This window comes from Carlito syrichta, unplaced genomic scaffold (genome assembly GCF_000164805.1).
Source record: "Carlito syrichta isolate Samal-C Ts95f unplaced genomic scaffold, Tarsius_syrichta-2.0.1 Scaffold239038, whole genome shotgun sequence".
Classification (NCBI taxonomy): domain Eukaryota; kingdom Metazoa; phylum Chordata; class Mammalia; order Primates; family Tarsiidae; genus Carlito; species Carlito syrichta.
In genome coordinates, this window is record NW_007183134.1 from 211,975 (window position 1) to 229,839 (window position 17,865).

Genomic DNA, 17,865 nt, shown 5'->3' on the forward strand with positions numbered 1-17,865 from the left:
TAAAAAAAAAAAAAAAAAAAAGTAGTAGCCTTGTTGAGCAAAAAGAGCTAATTGTGAAAGTTTACATATTGTGTGATTCCATTTATAGAACATTTTTGAAATGACATTTTATTAATGGAAGTTACATTAACTGCCAGAGGTTGAGAGGGGGGATTTGGAAGAGAGATTTCTTTTTTTTTTTTGAGTTGGAGTCATCACCCAGGCCGGAGTGTAGTGGCATGCTCACAGCCATCCTACTGTTGACCTGCTGGGCTCAGGCAATCCTTCCACCTTAGCCTTACAAGTAGCCAGAACTACAGGTGCATGCTACCACTTCCAGCTAATTTTTGATTTATTGTAAAGACAAGGTCTCGCCAAGTTACCCAGGCTGGTCTTGAACCTGCGGGCTCAGGCAATTCACTTGCCTCGGCCTCCCAAAGTGCCAGGATTACAGGCTGAGCCACCAAGCCCAGCCTGGAAGACAGATTTCAGATGTTGATTGTAAAAGGACAATGTGAAGGACCCTTATGGTGTTGGATCTTGTGCTGGAATCTTGACTGTGCTGGTGAATAAACAAACTCCTGTCAGGTTACATTTAACAATACATACGCACAAATGAATACAAATGAAACTGAGAAATCTGCATAAGATAGGCAGATTGTATTAATACCAGTTATACTGTATTTCTGCAAAATGTTACCATCAGAGAAAACTGGGAAGAACTGCAAAGAATCTCTCTGTATTATTTCTTCCAACTGCATGTGAATCTACAATTATCTCAATGAAAATTCTAGTTAAGGCTGAGTGCAGTGATTCATGCCTATAATCCCAGCAATTTGGGAGGCCAAGGTGGGAGGATTGCTTGAGCCCAGGAATTTTGAGACCAACCTGGGCAACTCTATAAAAAAAATAGAAAAATTAACTAGGTGTGGTGACATGTACCTAGAGTCCCAGCTAATTGGGAGGCTGAGGCAGAAAGATCACCTGAGTCCAGGAGGTCGAGACTGCAGGAGCTGTGATTGTGCCACTGCACACCAGCCTGGACAACAGAGTGAGACTTTGACTCAAAAATAAAAAATAAATATGTAAATTCATAAATACATAAATACTAAAACCAACAACTGCAGATAGAGTCAAATAAACTTCAAAAGATCTTGTCCTATCTACTCTCATTAGAATTGTGGTAAATTTGTTTCTGTGATAAATCACTGAGTATGATCGACTCCAAATCCATCCAAGTTGCTGCAAAGTCCATATATTTGTCCTTCTTTATGGCTGCATAATATTCCATTGTGCATATGTACCACAATTTTTATCCAGTCCAGCTTCAATGGGCAACATAGTTGGTTCCACGTTTTTGCTATTGAGAATAGAGCTGCAACAAACATATGTGTGCAGGTATCTTTTTTGTAGAATGAGTTGAGTTCCTCCGGGTATATTCCCAATAGGGGAATTGCTGGGTCATATGGAAGGTCAATTTCTAGTTCTTTCAGAAATCGCCACACTGTCTTCCAAAGAGGTTGCACTAGTTTGCATTCCTATCGGCAATGTAGAAGCATTCCTCGCCAGCATCTGTTGTTGTTTTATTAATGATGACCATTCTTACAGGGGTTAGGTAGTATCTCAATGTGATTTTGATTTGCATTTCTGATGATGGCAGTAGTGGGAAACTATCAGGGGAGCGGGGGTGGGATTGGCAGTTGAGGGAAACTGCTAGGGGAAGGAGGGGCATATCTTATCAACAAGGGTACCTGCATGATCAATGTTTATATACCTAACCCTGAAATGTACCCCGCATCTTTATAATAAAAATTAAAAAGAAAGAAAAAAGAACTAAACTGGCCCCATTTGGGCCAGTTTCACCAGAGGCTTATTTTCTTACTGCCCTCTCACAGCCCCTTGTTTAAAGTAAGGTGTGGGAGGAGCCCTTTGATTCCAGGTCCTTCCTCTTTCAACTAAAACTCCTTGGCTATAACAGCAAGCAGAGGAAGACTTTAGAGGTAGGAGAAAGAGGCCTTGAGAAACAGCATGGTGGTGCGTTCTGGGAGTTTTCTTATCACCTCCCACATATCCCAAATAAGACAGCAGCAGCTTCCAACCTGGGACTGACAACAGGCACAGATGAGAAAGAGCTCTAGGAAAAACCTATTCCCTCTAGCCAAAGAAACAGGAAAAAGGGGTGGCCTAACCACAGAAAACTTTTCTGGCAATATCTGCCCAACTCCAACCATACACCAACAGAAAAACACATCATTGCTCCCCTAGTTTCAGTGGGAGAAAGCAGGGAATGGATCTGCCTTCTGCCACCAACAGAGACTCAGTCGGTTCCAACCAGTGCCCTCAGGGTCCTGTAGTGAGCTGAGACTCCACTTTCACCAAGAAGCAATGAGACCTAACAGCAACGAGGCAGTGCAAGCCAGGCTGTCCATTGCAAGTACTGATAAGGCCCAGTGAGAAGCTTCCACCGTCATTCACACCAACAAAACCAAACAAGGCAGGTGAAGCAGAGTGTCCCTCCTGCCCCCACTGGTATCAGTCAGGCCCAAGGTGGAGTTGAGCCTCACCTAACACCTGGTGAAACGGGGGAAGGAGGTAAGAACAGGTGGCACTCTGCTTTCTCCCTTCCTCTCTTCTGGCGTCAATGGGGCCAGGGAAGAGCTGAGCTAGGTGTGGTGACATGCACCTAGAGTCCCAGCTAATTGGGAGGCTGAGGCAGAAAGATCACCTGAGTCCAGGAGGTCGAGACTGCAGGAACTGTGATTATGCCACTGCACACCAGCCTGGGCAACAGAGTGAGACCTCGACTCAAAAATAAAAAATAAATATGTAAATTCATAAATACTAAAACCAATGACTGCAGATAGATTCAAAAAAACTTCAAAAGATCTTGTCTTGTCTACTCTCTTGTTAGAACTGTGGTGTATTTTAGTTAAAATGTTGCAGACTGGCCCCATTTGGGCCAGTTTCACCAGAGGCTTACTTTCTTACTCCATACTCATGCAGCCCCTTGTGTTTGAGTTTAAACACAAGGCAGTGTGAGTCAGCCTTTTGCCCCTTACCCTGGAGTCTCAAAATATAATATCCACAATGTCGCAGTATAATACAAAATCATTATTACAGAAAATTACAACATGAATGAGAAAAGACTATCGACAGATGCCAACACTAAACTGAAGCAGAGTTAGGATCCTCTGACGCAGATTCTACAAGGATTATTTGACAACCGTCAGAAAAGCTTTCCACGAGCAAGTGTGTATCCTCTTGAAACAAATGAAAAGGTAGAATATCTCAGCAAAGAAATAGATGGTATTTTTAAAAGCCAAATGAAAATATAGAGTTGAAAAATGTAAAAACTGAAATTAAAATCTTGATGAATGGGCTCAGTAGTAGGGTGGAGATAGCAGAGGATAGAATTGACAAACTTAGGAAAATATCAATAGAATATATCTATTCTGAACAACAGAGAGTGAATTTTTAAAAATACCCTCGAGAATCTGTGGAACTATAACAGCTAAATTTCATATTATCAGCATCCCAAACGGAGAGAAAACACAAAAGTGAGACTGAACAAATATTTGAATAAATAATGACTAAAAACTTCCCAAATTAGCAGAAGACATAACCTACATATTCAAGAAGCTGAGTGAACCCAAATGGGATAAACGAAAGAAAACTATGACAAGATGGTATAATTAAATTTGTAAAAACTAAAGACAAGGCTGGGCTCGGTGGCTCAGCCTATAATCCCAGCACTTTGGGAGGTTGAGGCGAGTGAGTTGCCTGAGCCCACAGGTTCGAGACCTGCCCAGGTAACTTGGCAAGACCTCGTCTCTACAGTAAACCAAAAAATGAATGGGGCATGGTAGTTCACACCTGTAGTTCCAGCTACTTGGAAGGCTGAGGCAGAGGGATCGCTGGAGCCCAACAGTTCGGCGCTGGGGTGGCCGTGAGTTTGCCATGGCACTCCAGCCTGGGCAAGGGAATGAGACTCTGATTCAGAAACAAAACAAAACAAAAAACCCTAAAGACAAAGAAAAAAACCTTAAGTAACCAGAGAAAATTTCTATATGAGTATCCCCAATTCAGTTTACAGTGAATTTCTCATCTGAAACCATGAAGGCTAGAAGGAAGTGGCATATAACATTTGTCAAGTGCTGAAAGGAGAGAACTGTCAGCCGTGAATTTTATGTTCAACAAAAATAACCAAGGATGAAGGGTGAGGCACAGTGGCTCATGCCTGTAATCTCAGCACTTTGGGAGGCCGAGGTCAGAGGATTGCCTGAGCCCAAGGGTTTGAGGCCAGCCTGGGCAACTTGATGAGACCTCATCTCTACAATACTTCAAAAAATTAGTTGGGGGCAACCCCTTCAGGTTCCCTCCCACTACGGGGGTTTCACTGCCCTCTCAATAAATCCTGCCTACTCACACACACACACAAATTAGCTGGATGCGCGCGCCTGTGATTCCGGCTGCTCGGAAGGCTGAGGCGGAAGGATCGCCGGAGCCCAGCGGGTCGAGGCCCGGCCACCGCACTCCAGTCTGGGCGACAGAGTGAGACTCCAACTCAAAAAAAAAAAAATTTAGCTGGATGTGGTGGTGTGTGCCTGTTGTTCCAACTACTTAAAAGACTGAAAAAGAAGGATTGCCTAAGCCCAGCAGGTCGAGGCTGTGGTAGCCGTAAGCATGCCACTGCACTCCAGTCTAGGCAACAGAGTGAGACTCCGACTCCAAAAAAAAAAAAAGAATGAAGGGAAAGACATTCTCAGATTAAGGAGAACTAAGAATTTGCTGTTAACAAACTTACCCACCAAGAATGCCGAAAGGAAATTATCTAAATAAGAAGAAAATGATAAGGCTTAGAACATCAGAAGAGGAGAACACAATAGGTAAAAATAGGGCTAAGTATAAGAAACTATTCCCATGCATTTTAAAAATTCTTTATTTTAAAGATGTGGAGTACAATTCAGGGTTAGGTATACAAATGTTAATTATGCAGGTACCCTTGTTGATGAGGTGTGCTCCCCCACCCCTAGCAGTTTCCAGCTACTGCCAATTCCTTTCTTATAGTATTTCATGCATTTCTTAAATCATATATGATGGTAGAAGCAAACAACTATCTGATATGGTGTTCAGTGTATATAGAAGACACACTTAACACCGTTACATTTTTAAATGGTGGAGGATCCCCACTTCTTAAATGTGGTCTATACCGAGTGACTTACTTCTTTGGTACAGTATGTAAAGAAGACAAAAGTAACTTTACAGTTGAGAAATCTGACCTCCATTTAATATCTATGGTCTTCCTCCCAAACACACACAAACTCCAGCCTAAACATGAGAAAGACATTAGAAAAATCCCAGCTGAGGAGCAGTCTATAAAATACTCAGCCCATGCTCCCTAAAGCTGTTCAAACCATCAAAAACTAGGCAACCATGAGAAACTGTCAAAACGGTCTAAGGAGACATGACTATTGTATTCATTTCCCAGTGCTGCCATAACAAATTACCACAAACTGGATGGCTTGAAGCAATGGAAATGTATTATCTCACAGTTCAGGAGGCCAGAAATCTGAAATAAAGGTGTTGTTAGGGTTAGTTCCTTCTGGAAACTCTAAAAGAGAAACTCTCTCCTGTGCCTCTCCCTCAACTTTCTGGTGGTGGCTGGCAACCTTGGCATTCATGGCTGAAGACATATCAGTCCAGTTTCTTCCTCCATCTTACAGCATCTTTACTCATTTAGGTGCTCCCTAAATCCAGGATGATTTAATGTCAAAATTCTTTTTTTTTTTTTCTCAGAAAGCAGGATTTATTGAGGGGACAGAAAAGCTCCCACAGTGGGAGGGGACCCAAAGGGTTTGCCCAATGTCAAAATTCTTAACTAATTACATCTGCAAAATACCCTATTTCCAAATAAGGTCAAATTATGAACTTCCAGGTGGGCATGAATTTGGGGGCAAAGACTATTCAACCCACTACAATTAATAAATGTAATACAGGGTCCTGGATGAGATCATTGAACGGAACAGGACATTAGGTAAAAATAAAGGCAACCCGAATAAGATATGAACTTTGGTTAATGTCTCAATTTGGGTCATAAATTGTAACAAATGTACTATATTAATGTCAGATGTGGCCGGGCTTGGTGGTTCAGCCTGTAATCCCAGCACTTTGGGAGGCCAAGGCGAGTGGATGGCCTAAACCCACAGGTTCGACCACCCGGGCAACTTGGCGAGACCTCATCTCTATAATAAACCAAAAATTAGTCGGGCATGGTAGCACACACCTGTAGTTCCCGCTACTTGGAAGGCTGAGACGGAAGGATCACCAGAGCCCAGCAGGTTGAGGCTGCGGTGGCCGGGAGCGGTCACTGCATTCCAGTCTAGGTGACAGAGTGAGATTCCAACTGAAAAAAAAAGTCAGATGTTTATAATGGGAGAACAAGATGTATGGAAAATGCCTGTGGTATCTTCGTAATTTTTCTGTAAATCTAAAAAAGTTCTAAAATTGAAAGCTTGTTTAGTTTTTTTTTCCAGAACCTTACCAATTTTTTTAAATGCCACTTGGTAAAATAATTTCAGAGTAAAATAGGTAGTTTAGTTATGCTAGAATATCAGAAATATCTTTCTGTTTAAAATTGAAATCTATTAAATAACTGAGAATAAATAGGAGTATCACTCTCATTAGAAAGACCACTGTAAAAAAAAAAAAAGTACACACACAAAATAACAAGTTACGGGGAGGATGTGGAGAAATCAGAACCCTTGTACACTGCTTGTGGAAATGTAATACTGTACAGCCACAGTTAAAAGCAGTATGATGGGTCCTTAAAAAATTAAAAATAGAATCACCATATGATCCAGCAATTCCATTTCTGAATATACACACAAATACTGACAGCAGAACCTTACAGAGGTATTTTGTATTCCCACGTTCATAGCAATATTCACAATAGCTAATCCATGGAAGCAACTCAAATATCCATTAACAGATGAATGGATAAGCAAAATGTGGTATATACATAATAATGGAATATTATTCAACCTTTCTCTCTCTCTCTCTCTCTCTCTCTCTCTCTCTTTCTTTCTTTCTTTCATTGGAGTCTCACTTCATCACCCAGGCTGGAGTGCCATGGCACACTCACAGTCACCCCAGCATCAACCTGCTGGGCTCTGGCAATCCTTCCGCCTCAGCCTTCCAAGTAGCTGGAACTACAGGCATGCACTACCATGCTCAGCTAATTTTTTATTTTATTGTAGGTCTCACCAAGTTGCTGAGACTGATCTCGAACCCATGGGCTCAGGCAATCCACTCACCTCGGCTTTCCAAAGTGCTGGGATTACAGGCTGAGCCACTGAGCCCAGCCACATATTCAGCCTTTAAAAAAGAAATTCTGATATATGCTGTAACATGGATAAACCTTGAGAATGTTATGCTAACTAAAATAACCAAGTCACACACACAAAAAAACCAAACATATGATTCCACTTACATGAGGCAGCTACAGTCAAAATCATAAAGACAGAAAGGATGATGGTGGCTTCCAGGGCCTGGAGAGGAGGGGAGTATAGAGAATTATTGTTTAGTGAGCATAGTTTCAGTTTTACAAGATGAGAAGAGTTCTAGAGATGGATGCTTTTAATGGTTATACAACATTATGAGTGTATTTAGTACCACTGTATGCTTAAAAATAGGTTAAGAAGGTAAATTTTATGTTACATGTATTTTACCATACGAAAAAAAATGTTTCTTTTTTTTTTGGAGTTGGAGTCTCACTCTGTTGCCCAGGCTGGAGTGCAGTGGCACACTCACGGCCACCGCAACCTCGATCTGCTGGGCTCAGGCGATTCTTCTGACTCAACCTTTGAAATAGCTGGACTAAAGGCATGGACCACCCTGCCTGGCTATTTTTTTATTTATTGTAGAGACATGGGCTCAGGCAATCCACTTTCCTCTGCCTCCCAAAGTGCTGGGATTACAGGCTGAGCCACCAAGCCTGGCCGATAACAATGTTTCTAAATAGAAAGAATTATATGTTTTTAGGGTGTGAGGATAAAGGAAACTAATGGAAGTAAGATTTCTGAATACTACTTAAAGTAGTGAAATGTGAATAGCAGTAGTAGAATGTGTTAAGTTATATATGTATATTGTAATAGCCAGAGAAACCACAAAGAGAAAACCATGCAAAGCAATATACTAAAAAACTCTGTAAATAAATCAAGATAGAATCTGGAAAGATAGACCATATCCTAACGCCATAAAACAAACCTCAACAAATTTCGATACTCTGACCATAAAGGAATCAAATTAGATGTCATGACAAGAAGAAAACACGAAAATCTCTAAATACTTAAAAACTAAATCACTTCTAAATAATACATGAGTCAAAGAGGAAGTCTTAAGGGAAATGTTAGAAATTACACAGTGCTGGGGTGGGGCAGGGGCGGGGCACGGCATCAACAAGGGCACCTGATCTCAAATAGGGCAAAGTGGGGACCGAAGGGAGGCCCAAACTTGACCTGTATGATGACCACTTGTATACCTAATCCTGAATTGTACCCCACATCTTTAAAATAACATTTTTTTTTAAATCCCAAAGATCAAAACCCAAAAAAAAGGAAAATCAGAGAATTCAGCTGAACGGATTTTTTTGTGTGTGTCTTTCTTTGGTTTGTTTTTTGAGTTGGAGTCTCACGCTGTCACCCAGACTGAAGTGCAGTGGCCACTCCCTGCCACTGCAGCCTCGACCTACTAGGCTCCTTCCACCTCAGCCTTCCGAGTAGCCGGAATTACAGGCATGCGCTACCATGCCCGGCTGATTTTTTGATTTATTGTAGAGATGAGGTCTCACCAAGTTGCCCAGGCGGGTCTCGAACCCGCGGGCTCAGGCAATCCACTCACCTCAGCCTCCCAAAGGCACGGGATTACAGGCTCAGCCACTGAGCCTGGCTCGGATGTTTACATTGATTAATAAATGTTGTAGTTTTTATTTTTGTGCCTAGTGCTTTATATTAGAAAGGAAATCTGAGTCTTTACTTTGATGGCATATGCATTTTTTTCTCTGAATATTCTATATTTTGATTATCATTATGCACTCTAAACACATTGATTTTCACAATTGTGCAAATTAACTTAATAAAAAACAAAGCCAAAAAATTACATAGAATGAAAATAAAACTACAACATATAAAATTATGTGGGATGAATCTAAAGCAGTGGTGAGAGAACACTTTATAGCAGTAAATGCTTAAGTTAGAAAAGAGGGAGAGATCCCTTATCAATCATCTTTAAGTTTCTACCTTTAGAAACTAGAAAAATAAGAGCAAGATAAATCTAAAGTAAGCAGAAGGAAGGAAATGATAAAGATAATCAGAAATAAATGACACTGAAGACAGGAAAATGATAGAGAAGATTAATGAAACAAAATGTTGGTTCTTTTTTAAAAAACAACAAAATTGATAACATAGGAAGTCTGACAAAAATAAAAAAGAAATGACACAAATCACCAATGTCAAGAATAAAACAGGATATCACTAATATAGTGCTTCTATTAAAAGGATAATAAATACTATAAACAACTTTTTGCTCATAATTTCAAAAATGTAGAATAATCAGAAAAATTCCTCATAAACGACTGATTGCCAAAATAAAATCAAGATGAAATTGACAACCTGAACAGTCCTATAGTTATTAAAGAAACTGAGTATATAATTTTTAAGTTTCTAAAAAAGAAATCTTCAAGCCCAGATGGTTTCACTGGAGAATTCTAGCAAATATTTAAAGAATTCACACCAATTTAGCACAATATTTTCCAGAAAATAGAAAGGAATATCTCCAAATCATTTAATGAAACTAGTTTTATTACCCTGATGCCAAAACCATACAAAGGCAGTATAAAAAATCAAAAACCCCTACAGACCATTACCTCTTAAAAATTTAGACACAAATATTCTCAGCAAAATAGCAAATGTAATCCAGTATGTATTAAAAGAATTATATACTATGATCAAGTGGGATATATTTCAGGTATGCAAAGTAATATTCAAAAATCAACCAATGTGTCGGGCTCGGTGGCTCAGCCTGTAATCCTGCGCCTTTGGGAGGCTGAGGTGAGTGGATTGCCTGAGCCCGCAGGTTCGAAACCCGCCTGGGCAGGCAAGACCTCATCTCTACAATAAATCAAAAAATCAGCCGGGCGTGGTAGTGCGCGCCTGTAGTTCCAGCTACTTGGAAGGCTGAGGCGGAAGGATCACCGGAGCCCAGCAGGTCGAGGCTGCTGTGGCCGGGAGCGACCACTGCACTCCAGTCTGGGTGACAGAGTGAGACTCCAACTCAAAAAAAAAAAAAAAAAAAATCAACCAATGTAATTTATAATAGCAGTAGGAGAAAATTATATAATCATATCAGTTAATACAGAAAAAAACTCTTTGACAAAATCCAACACCTACTTATGATTTTTTTTTTTAACTCAGAAAACTAGGAAAAGAGAACTTGCTCAACTAGATAGAGATTGTCAACAAAAAGCTACAACTAACATCATATTTAATGATGAGAGATTGAATGCTTTCCCTCTAAGCAAGAAAAAGGATATCCAATTTTATCAGTCTCATTCAACATACTACTGGAAGATTAAGCCACTATATTAAGACAAGAAAGACAAATAAAATAAAAGGCATACAGATTGTAAAACAATTTGCAAATGATCTAGTGGTTTACATACAAAATCTAAAATAAAAATGTATTTAAAAGATCTATAGCTAATAAATTAGTTCAGCTGGGTCATAGCATATAAGATCAGCACACAAAAAAATCAGTCACATTTGAACATGTGGAAACCAAATGCAAAACCAAAAGTAAAAGTGTTATATCATTAACAGCTGCTCTAAAATGAATACTTAGGTAAGTAAACATGTCTAGGATCTATATATTGAAAATTACAAAATGCTGATGAAAGAAGCCAAATAAGATCTAAAGAGATGGAGAGACATCACCATTTTTATGGACTAGAAGATAGCTTAGTAAAGATGTGGGTTTCCTCCAATTTACCTAAGGTTAAATCCAATTCCGATCAAAATTCCAGCAAGATATTTGGTAAATAGAATAGGCACAAGCATATTCCAACAAGCGTATTCCAAAACTTTATATGGAAAGGTGTGGCCCCTAGAATAACTAAAACAATAAAGTAGGAAAAAACCACTTTACTAGACATTAAGACCAGCTACATAGCTACAGTAATCAAGATAGTGTGCTGTTGGTAGAGGGATAAACACTTGAATCAATGGAACAGAACAGAGAACTCAGAATTGGCCTATACAAATATGCCCAACTGATTTTTTAAATTTTTTATTATAAACTATATATAACGTAAAATTAAGTTTTAGCCATTTTAAGGGTACAGTTCTTTAAAGTATTTAAGTGGCATTAAGTACATTCACATTGTTGTGTAACCATCACCACCATTCATCTTCAGAACTTTATTATCCCTTACTGAAACTCTGTACCAGTTTTTCCCTTCCCCTAGCCACTGCTAACCACTCTTCTTCTTTTATAATTTATCCTAGCAACTGATTCTGCACAAATGCAATTCAGTGGAGGAAGGACTGTCTTTTCAATAAATGGTGCTGTGGCAATTGGACAGCCATAGACAAGAAAATAAATGAGTACACCTCAATCTAAATCTCACACCTGTACAAAAATTAACTCAAAATGGACCACCCGCTTAAATGTAAAGTGTAAAAGTATATAGTTTGTTGTTGTTGTGGTGGTGGTGGTGGTTGTGAGAAAGCAGGATTTATTGAGAGAACAGAAAAGCTTCCACGGTGGGAGGGGACCCTAAGGAGTTGCCTCCAGTTTTTTTTAATAACAGGAGAAAAGCTTTGTGATTTAGGACTAATGAAGCATTCTTAGAACTTGGCACCAGAAGCATGGTCCATACTAAATAAAATCAATAAATTAGACCTCATCAAAATTGAAAACTTACATTCTGTAAGACACTGTGAATAGGATGAAAAGACACGCTAAAGACTAAAGTGGGAGAAAGTAGTTGCAAATCACATACCCAACAAAGGACTAGTATCTAGAATATATCGATACATTGCTCACAGTAAAATAAAGAAATCCAACTTGAAATGCACAGAAGACATGAACAGACATTTTACCAAAAAGACACTCAAGTGACATTTCACCAAAGAGATAAGCTGATGACAAATAGGCACATAAAAAGATGTTCATCTTTGGCTTTAGGGACATGCAAATTAAAACCACAATGACATGACTTACCACTATATACCTATAAGAATGACTAAAATAAAAAATAGTGGCAAGACCAAGTACCGACAGAAATATAATGCATACATGGCTGGTGGGATTGTAAAATGATACAATCACTCCATAAAATAGTTTGGCAGTTTCTTATAAAACCAAATCTTCAATTACCATGTGATTCAGCATTCACACAAAGAAGTGAAGACTATATTCACACAAAACCGGTACACAGATGCTTGTAGCAGCTTTATTTATATGGGCAAAAGCTGGAAACAAACCAGATGTCCTTCAAGAGGTGAATGACTCCACAAACTAACTCATCTATTTGATTCATATCATACAATACTTCTCAGCAATAAAAATGCAGCAGCTTGGGTGAATCTCTAGGGGTTTACGCCGAGTGGGGAAAAAGCCAGTATAGAAAGGTGCCAACTTCTTGTGTTTCCATTTGTATAACATTTTGAAATGGCAAATATATAGAAAGAGGGTGGCGGTTGCCACAGCAAGGGATGGGACAGGTAGAATGGGGAGAAGGCAAGTGTGACTATAAAAGCAACAGCGGGCCAGGCTCGGTGGCTCAGCCTGTAACCCCAGTGCTTTGGGAGGCTGAGGTGAGTGAATTGCCTGAGCCCGTGGGTTCGAGATCAGCCCAGGCTACTTGGTGAGACCTCATCTCTACAATAAATCAAAAATTAGCCGAGTGTGGTAGCATGCACCTGTAGTTCTGGCTACTTGGAGAGCTGAGGTGGGAGGATCGCCAGAGCCCAGCAGGTCGACACTGGGGTGGCTGTGAATGTACCACTGAACTCCAGCCTGGGCAACAGAGTGAGACTCCAACTTAAAAAAAAGGTAACAGCAGGGAGCTGGAGGTTTTCCGGTCATGACACTGCATTCAAGTTTTGCAAGATGTTACTATTGAGAGAAAATAGGTAAAGAGTACTCAGGATCTGCATGTATTATTTTTTACAACTTCATGTGGATCTATAGTTACTTCAAATAAAAATTTGAACTAAAAAAGCAGGGTTCACATGCCTCTTCCTCACAGTGGAGAGACAGGACAGTCTTTGAGCATAAGAAGCGGACGTCATTCCTGAATTGAGATAGACATCAACAGTGGTCTTTCAGACTCTTCTTATCCCAGCATTCTAATCTTGAGTGGAAAAAATTAAATTGGGCAATAGTTTTCGCTGACTTCCTTTTATTAATAGTGCAGAGACTTTCAGTGAACTCAACCTTTGAATGTTTGCAAAGCATTAGGCAAGCTTAGACACATGACATGGCTGAGGAGAGAATTCCATTCAATCTTTGGTAAACATAGAAACGAAACCTGACTTCTTTGAGCTGAGAGAAATGTGGCCAATGACAAGGCAGTGTAGACACAAGCCACTCCTTGGCCAACTTGATGTGTTGGTGACAGTCACCTCCATAATACAGAGCAGGCAGCTGTGGCCTGAATGGGTCCTATGTTGTGGAGACCTCAGCTCCTTACTTGTGTCAGGAAAAAAACAGTTGTTTTGTATCATAACTACAGCTGCCATAAAGGTCTGTGGCATGTGTTTCATCAAGGCAGAATGAATTGTGTATTACCTGGTTGTTTAATATGCAAATTTACTTCAGATCATGAAAGAGGGTTAAGATTATATTACTCTCGTTTTTTTTCAGTCATGGTTCATCGGGTATTAAGATTCAGAACCAAAGGTTATATGAAATTGGAGGAAATATAGGTAAGCATTCTGTAATTATTTCTGCCCCTAAATTATCTGATTAGTCTAAAAGGAATGTAAGAAGGGTTGTAAGATTTTCTAAAACATTTTCAGAATTTGAATGAGCATATTTGAGTGTTGATAATGGAGTCTTTTCAGTGTGACCCCAAAAGGTAGAAAGTCTTTCTGGAGAAGCATGTAAAACAAAGCCGAGAATATTCTGAGAACCCTTAGGAGCATGACCCCTTTTTTGTTTAACTTTCCTATTTTCACTCTCCTATTTGTTCTTCCTATTTCCCTGGGGGGTGAGGAGGAATCAAAATAAAATTCCCAGTCGTGCTTGGTGGCTCAGCCTCCCGCGCCTTGGGAGGTTGAGGTGAATGGATTGCCTGAGTCTGCGGGTTCGAGACCCGCCTGGGCAACTTGGTGAGACCTCATCTCTACAATGAATCAAAAAAATGAGTCGGGCGTGGTAGCACGCGCCTGTAGTTCCAGCGACTTGGAAGTGTGAGGTGGAAGGATCGCCGGAGCCCAGCAGGTCGAGGCTGCGGTGACCAGGAGCAGCCACTGCACTCCAGTCTGGCCGACAGAGTGAGACTCCAACTCAAAAAAATAAAAAATAAAAATAATAAAATTCCCTCCACTTGCATCCGTGGATATCCTCACAGCCACACGTGCTCTCCGTGCTCCCAGTGAGAGCCGGGGCCTCCACTCGGCCTCCTGCCAGGGCCAGCAGCCTCCCCTCAGGGCCTTGCTCCTTCCCATCTTCGCTCTCTCCCACATCAGCAACCTTTCCTTCCCAACTGCAGCGTTTCTGTCTGCACAGAAAATGTTGCTCATTCTCTCATCTTTAAAACTCTCTTGACGCCCTTCAGTTCTACTCCCATGTCTTTGTTCCACTTTACAACAGAAACTCCTCAAATCACTTGTCTACACGCCCCCTTTTTCCCCCACCCTCCCTTCTTGTCCTCCCTTGAAACCACTCCAGCCAAGCGCCACCAGACAGCTCTTAGAGTGTGAAATCCAGCTGTTCTGTCTGCCTTTGTAAGTGCCTGAGTTGATCTCTCCCTTCTCTGAAAAACACTTTCTTCACTTGATTTTGAGGGCGCCCTAAGCTTCTGCCTTTCCATTAGAGTCTCTTTTGCCTGTTACTTCTTGTCCACTTGGCCTATCAAGGATGTAGAGCTGTAGGCTTCAGTCTTTGCAACTCTTCTCTATTTACACTTAACTTTCTTAGGGGCTCAATCCAACTCGCTGCTTTAAATAATCTATGCCTCCGAAACTTGTATCCCAGACTTCCCTTCAGACACCAAACTAGTACATCCAGTCACCAGGCAGGCCTGGTCTCATGTCATTTGCTCTTTTTCCCAGAATGCTCTCCTTTCATATAACTTCACATCTCACTTCCCCGCCTCTTCCTGGTCTTTGCCCACATGTCATCTCAGTGAGACCTTACTTGGCTTGTCCCTCACTTACATACCTTACAATACACTTTATTTCTTCCTAATGGTCTTCTTACCCTAGAGCTTTATATTATACTTGTTTATTTGTGTGTTGCCTTATGCTGCTTTTGGTATGTTTTTGACTGTGATACACTGCTATAGCCTCAGCCCCTAAAATAGTGCCTGGCCAAAATAATGTACAATAAATATTTGACGAATGATTCAAGAAAGTAGGTCCCGGTAGTTTTGTTTGAGACTTTGGTATCTATTTCAAGTGTGTTGCACATAAAGACTCTCAACTCTATTTGCCCCATGGAATGATCATTTTGTTGTTACAGTTTCCACATCTCCTGCCTATAGGCTTTACATCCATTGTAAAGAAGCAAAATGATTTTTTCCTTGCCCTGGTCAAGTTCCTATCTGTAAAACCATTTGAGAACATGTATTACCATATAAATGATGAGTTCCTACCTGAGACAAGTTCTTGCCATATTTTTCTGATTGACATGGGGAAGTTGGGGAACAATTTGCCTGTGGTTGTTGTTGTGTGTGTGTCTGTGTGTGTTTATAGTTTCACATGAGATTTATTTGAAGTACCTATACTTTATAGCCTTAGGAAAGAAAGAACAAGGCAGATAGGCAGGAAGGAAGGAGGAGTGGGAGGAAGACTTTGTTAAGAAACTTTAAATTGTAAATATCCTTTGATTTTCTTTTAGGACAGCATTGCTTGGATCCAGATGCATATATATTGGATGTATATCATGTAAATCCTCAAGCAGAATGGGTGATTAAACCCCAGTCAAGTTCTTGAAATACCCTCAAGATGGCTGCTATCATGTATTATATGCCAAGAAGGTCCTACATTTGATGAGGAAAAAACAACACTACTTTTGACATGTTTGTTCCTATAACCCTCTTGGTGTTTCCAGCCCTGAGTGGTGGCATTGTCAACAGGAACTACAGAAGAGGAGCTGGTTTACCATGTCAACTAAAGCTTTCTCGTGACATTTCTTTAGTTAAAGGAGAGGAAAGAGGATGTAGTGCTTCCAGAAGAAAGGCCAACCTAGATTACAGAATGCGAATCATTTCTAATATTTTGACTTCATAGCAGAAATGAACTTGGCCATTTATCTGGGGATAAGTAACACTTCTTTACGTAGCCAGTGCTACCAAACACAAGAAGTGGAAGAGATCCTTTTTTATACTTATATACACGTATTGACCTCTTTGAGCAAAAATGCCAGAAATCGCCTTAATTTCTTCCCTGAAAAATAATCCAGACTGCTTATCAAAGCGAATCAGTTTCTAAAGTGAAACATAAAATATTTATGCTCTGACTCGCTCCTGAATTGGAGGAGGAAGAACTACTGCTTAAAGAAAACCATGTCATTCATATCGTTATGTACACCATACTGTATTATAACTATCAGCATTCTGGTGCAGATGAACTTCTCTGTCATTGTCTGTGGAAAACTGGTATCTTATGAGCACAGGTTCCCCTATAGTGAAGCTTAGTTTGACAAAGGGTGTCTTAGGCTTTCCTAACCTTCTTTGTAGTTAACATTCATAATGCCTCTATTTTCTCATTGTGATGATGGTGCTCAATGAATCTTTCCATGTGCCAGGCACAGATTTCCTTTTCTGATAAGATCTATCATTTTCTATATGTCACAACTGCAGATAATCACTTCTGCAGCCCCAGTTTTAAAATGCAGAACTACTTTTATCCAAGAGTGCTGAAGAATATTGTTATATCCAAGTTTTATAAGATATAAAAGCAGATTTGCCTTTGTCCATTCATCATGAACATGGCCACGCACTGTGGGTTAGCATCAGGTTTTCAAATCAGATGTGTTCGGTAAGCCAAAAACTGTCAAGACCTTGCAGAGCTGTTTTCCAGACCTGCAGCTGGCCAGAACGTATAGTTGCCCACGTTTCTAATTTAGAGCAGATCTCACATGTGCTGAGGGCTGGACAACTTGATCTTTTCTCTTGAGATCTCAGACACAGTCCTTGAGTGAGCTAGAAATGAGGATAGATTTCTCATTTAGCCCAGCTAACTTTGTCTTGGAATCCACAGATTGAGGTGAATTTATATCAGTTTTAATGACATTTAAGGCCCAGATCACTCCCTCTTGCAGTTCAAATGATAGACAAAGTTACTCACAAATGCAGAAAACATTTTTGTCTACTTACCAAGTCTCAGAACTTAATGTGATCATATTTTAAGCCCATATGTAGAAGCAATCATTTATATGCTATATTATGCCTTGATGTCTATACAAAACATTGCTTGTATTCAACATGTAGATAATTGCATCCCTGGCCTTTGAGATTTTATTTTTATAGAAATCACAAAGATTCATTCATTTAATTTGTTTATTTGATTTTTTTTCCCCCGGAAAACCCATGACAAGGAAACATGTCTTCTATAGGTTGGCATTTATTCCTATATTTCATTTGTTTTTCGTGTATGGCTA

General features: G+C 40.1%; 1 protein-coding gene across 1 annotated transcript in view; it reads left to right on the forward strand.

Moving 5' to 3' along the window:
* Positions 1 to 16,279, forward strand: part of ARHGAP28 (Rho GTPase activating protein 28) — a 196,342-nt gene extending 180,063 nt beyond the window's left edge. The window contains exons 17-18 of the mRNA XM_008051849.2: positions 13,903 to 13,964; positions 16,102 to 16,279. Coding sequence (XP_008050040.2) covers positions 13,903 to 13,964; positions 16,102 to 16,196 — 157 coding nt within the window. The 3' untranslated portion in view covers positions 16,197 to 16,279. The remainder of the gene's footprint in view (positions 1 to 13,902; positions 13,965 to 16,101) is intronic.
* The last annotated feature ends 1,586 nt before the right edge of the window (positions 16,280 to 17,865 follow it).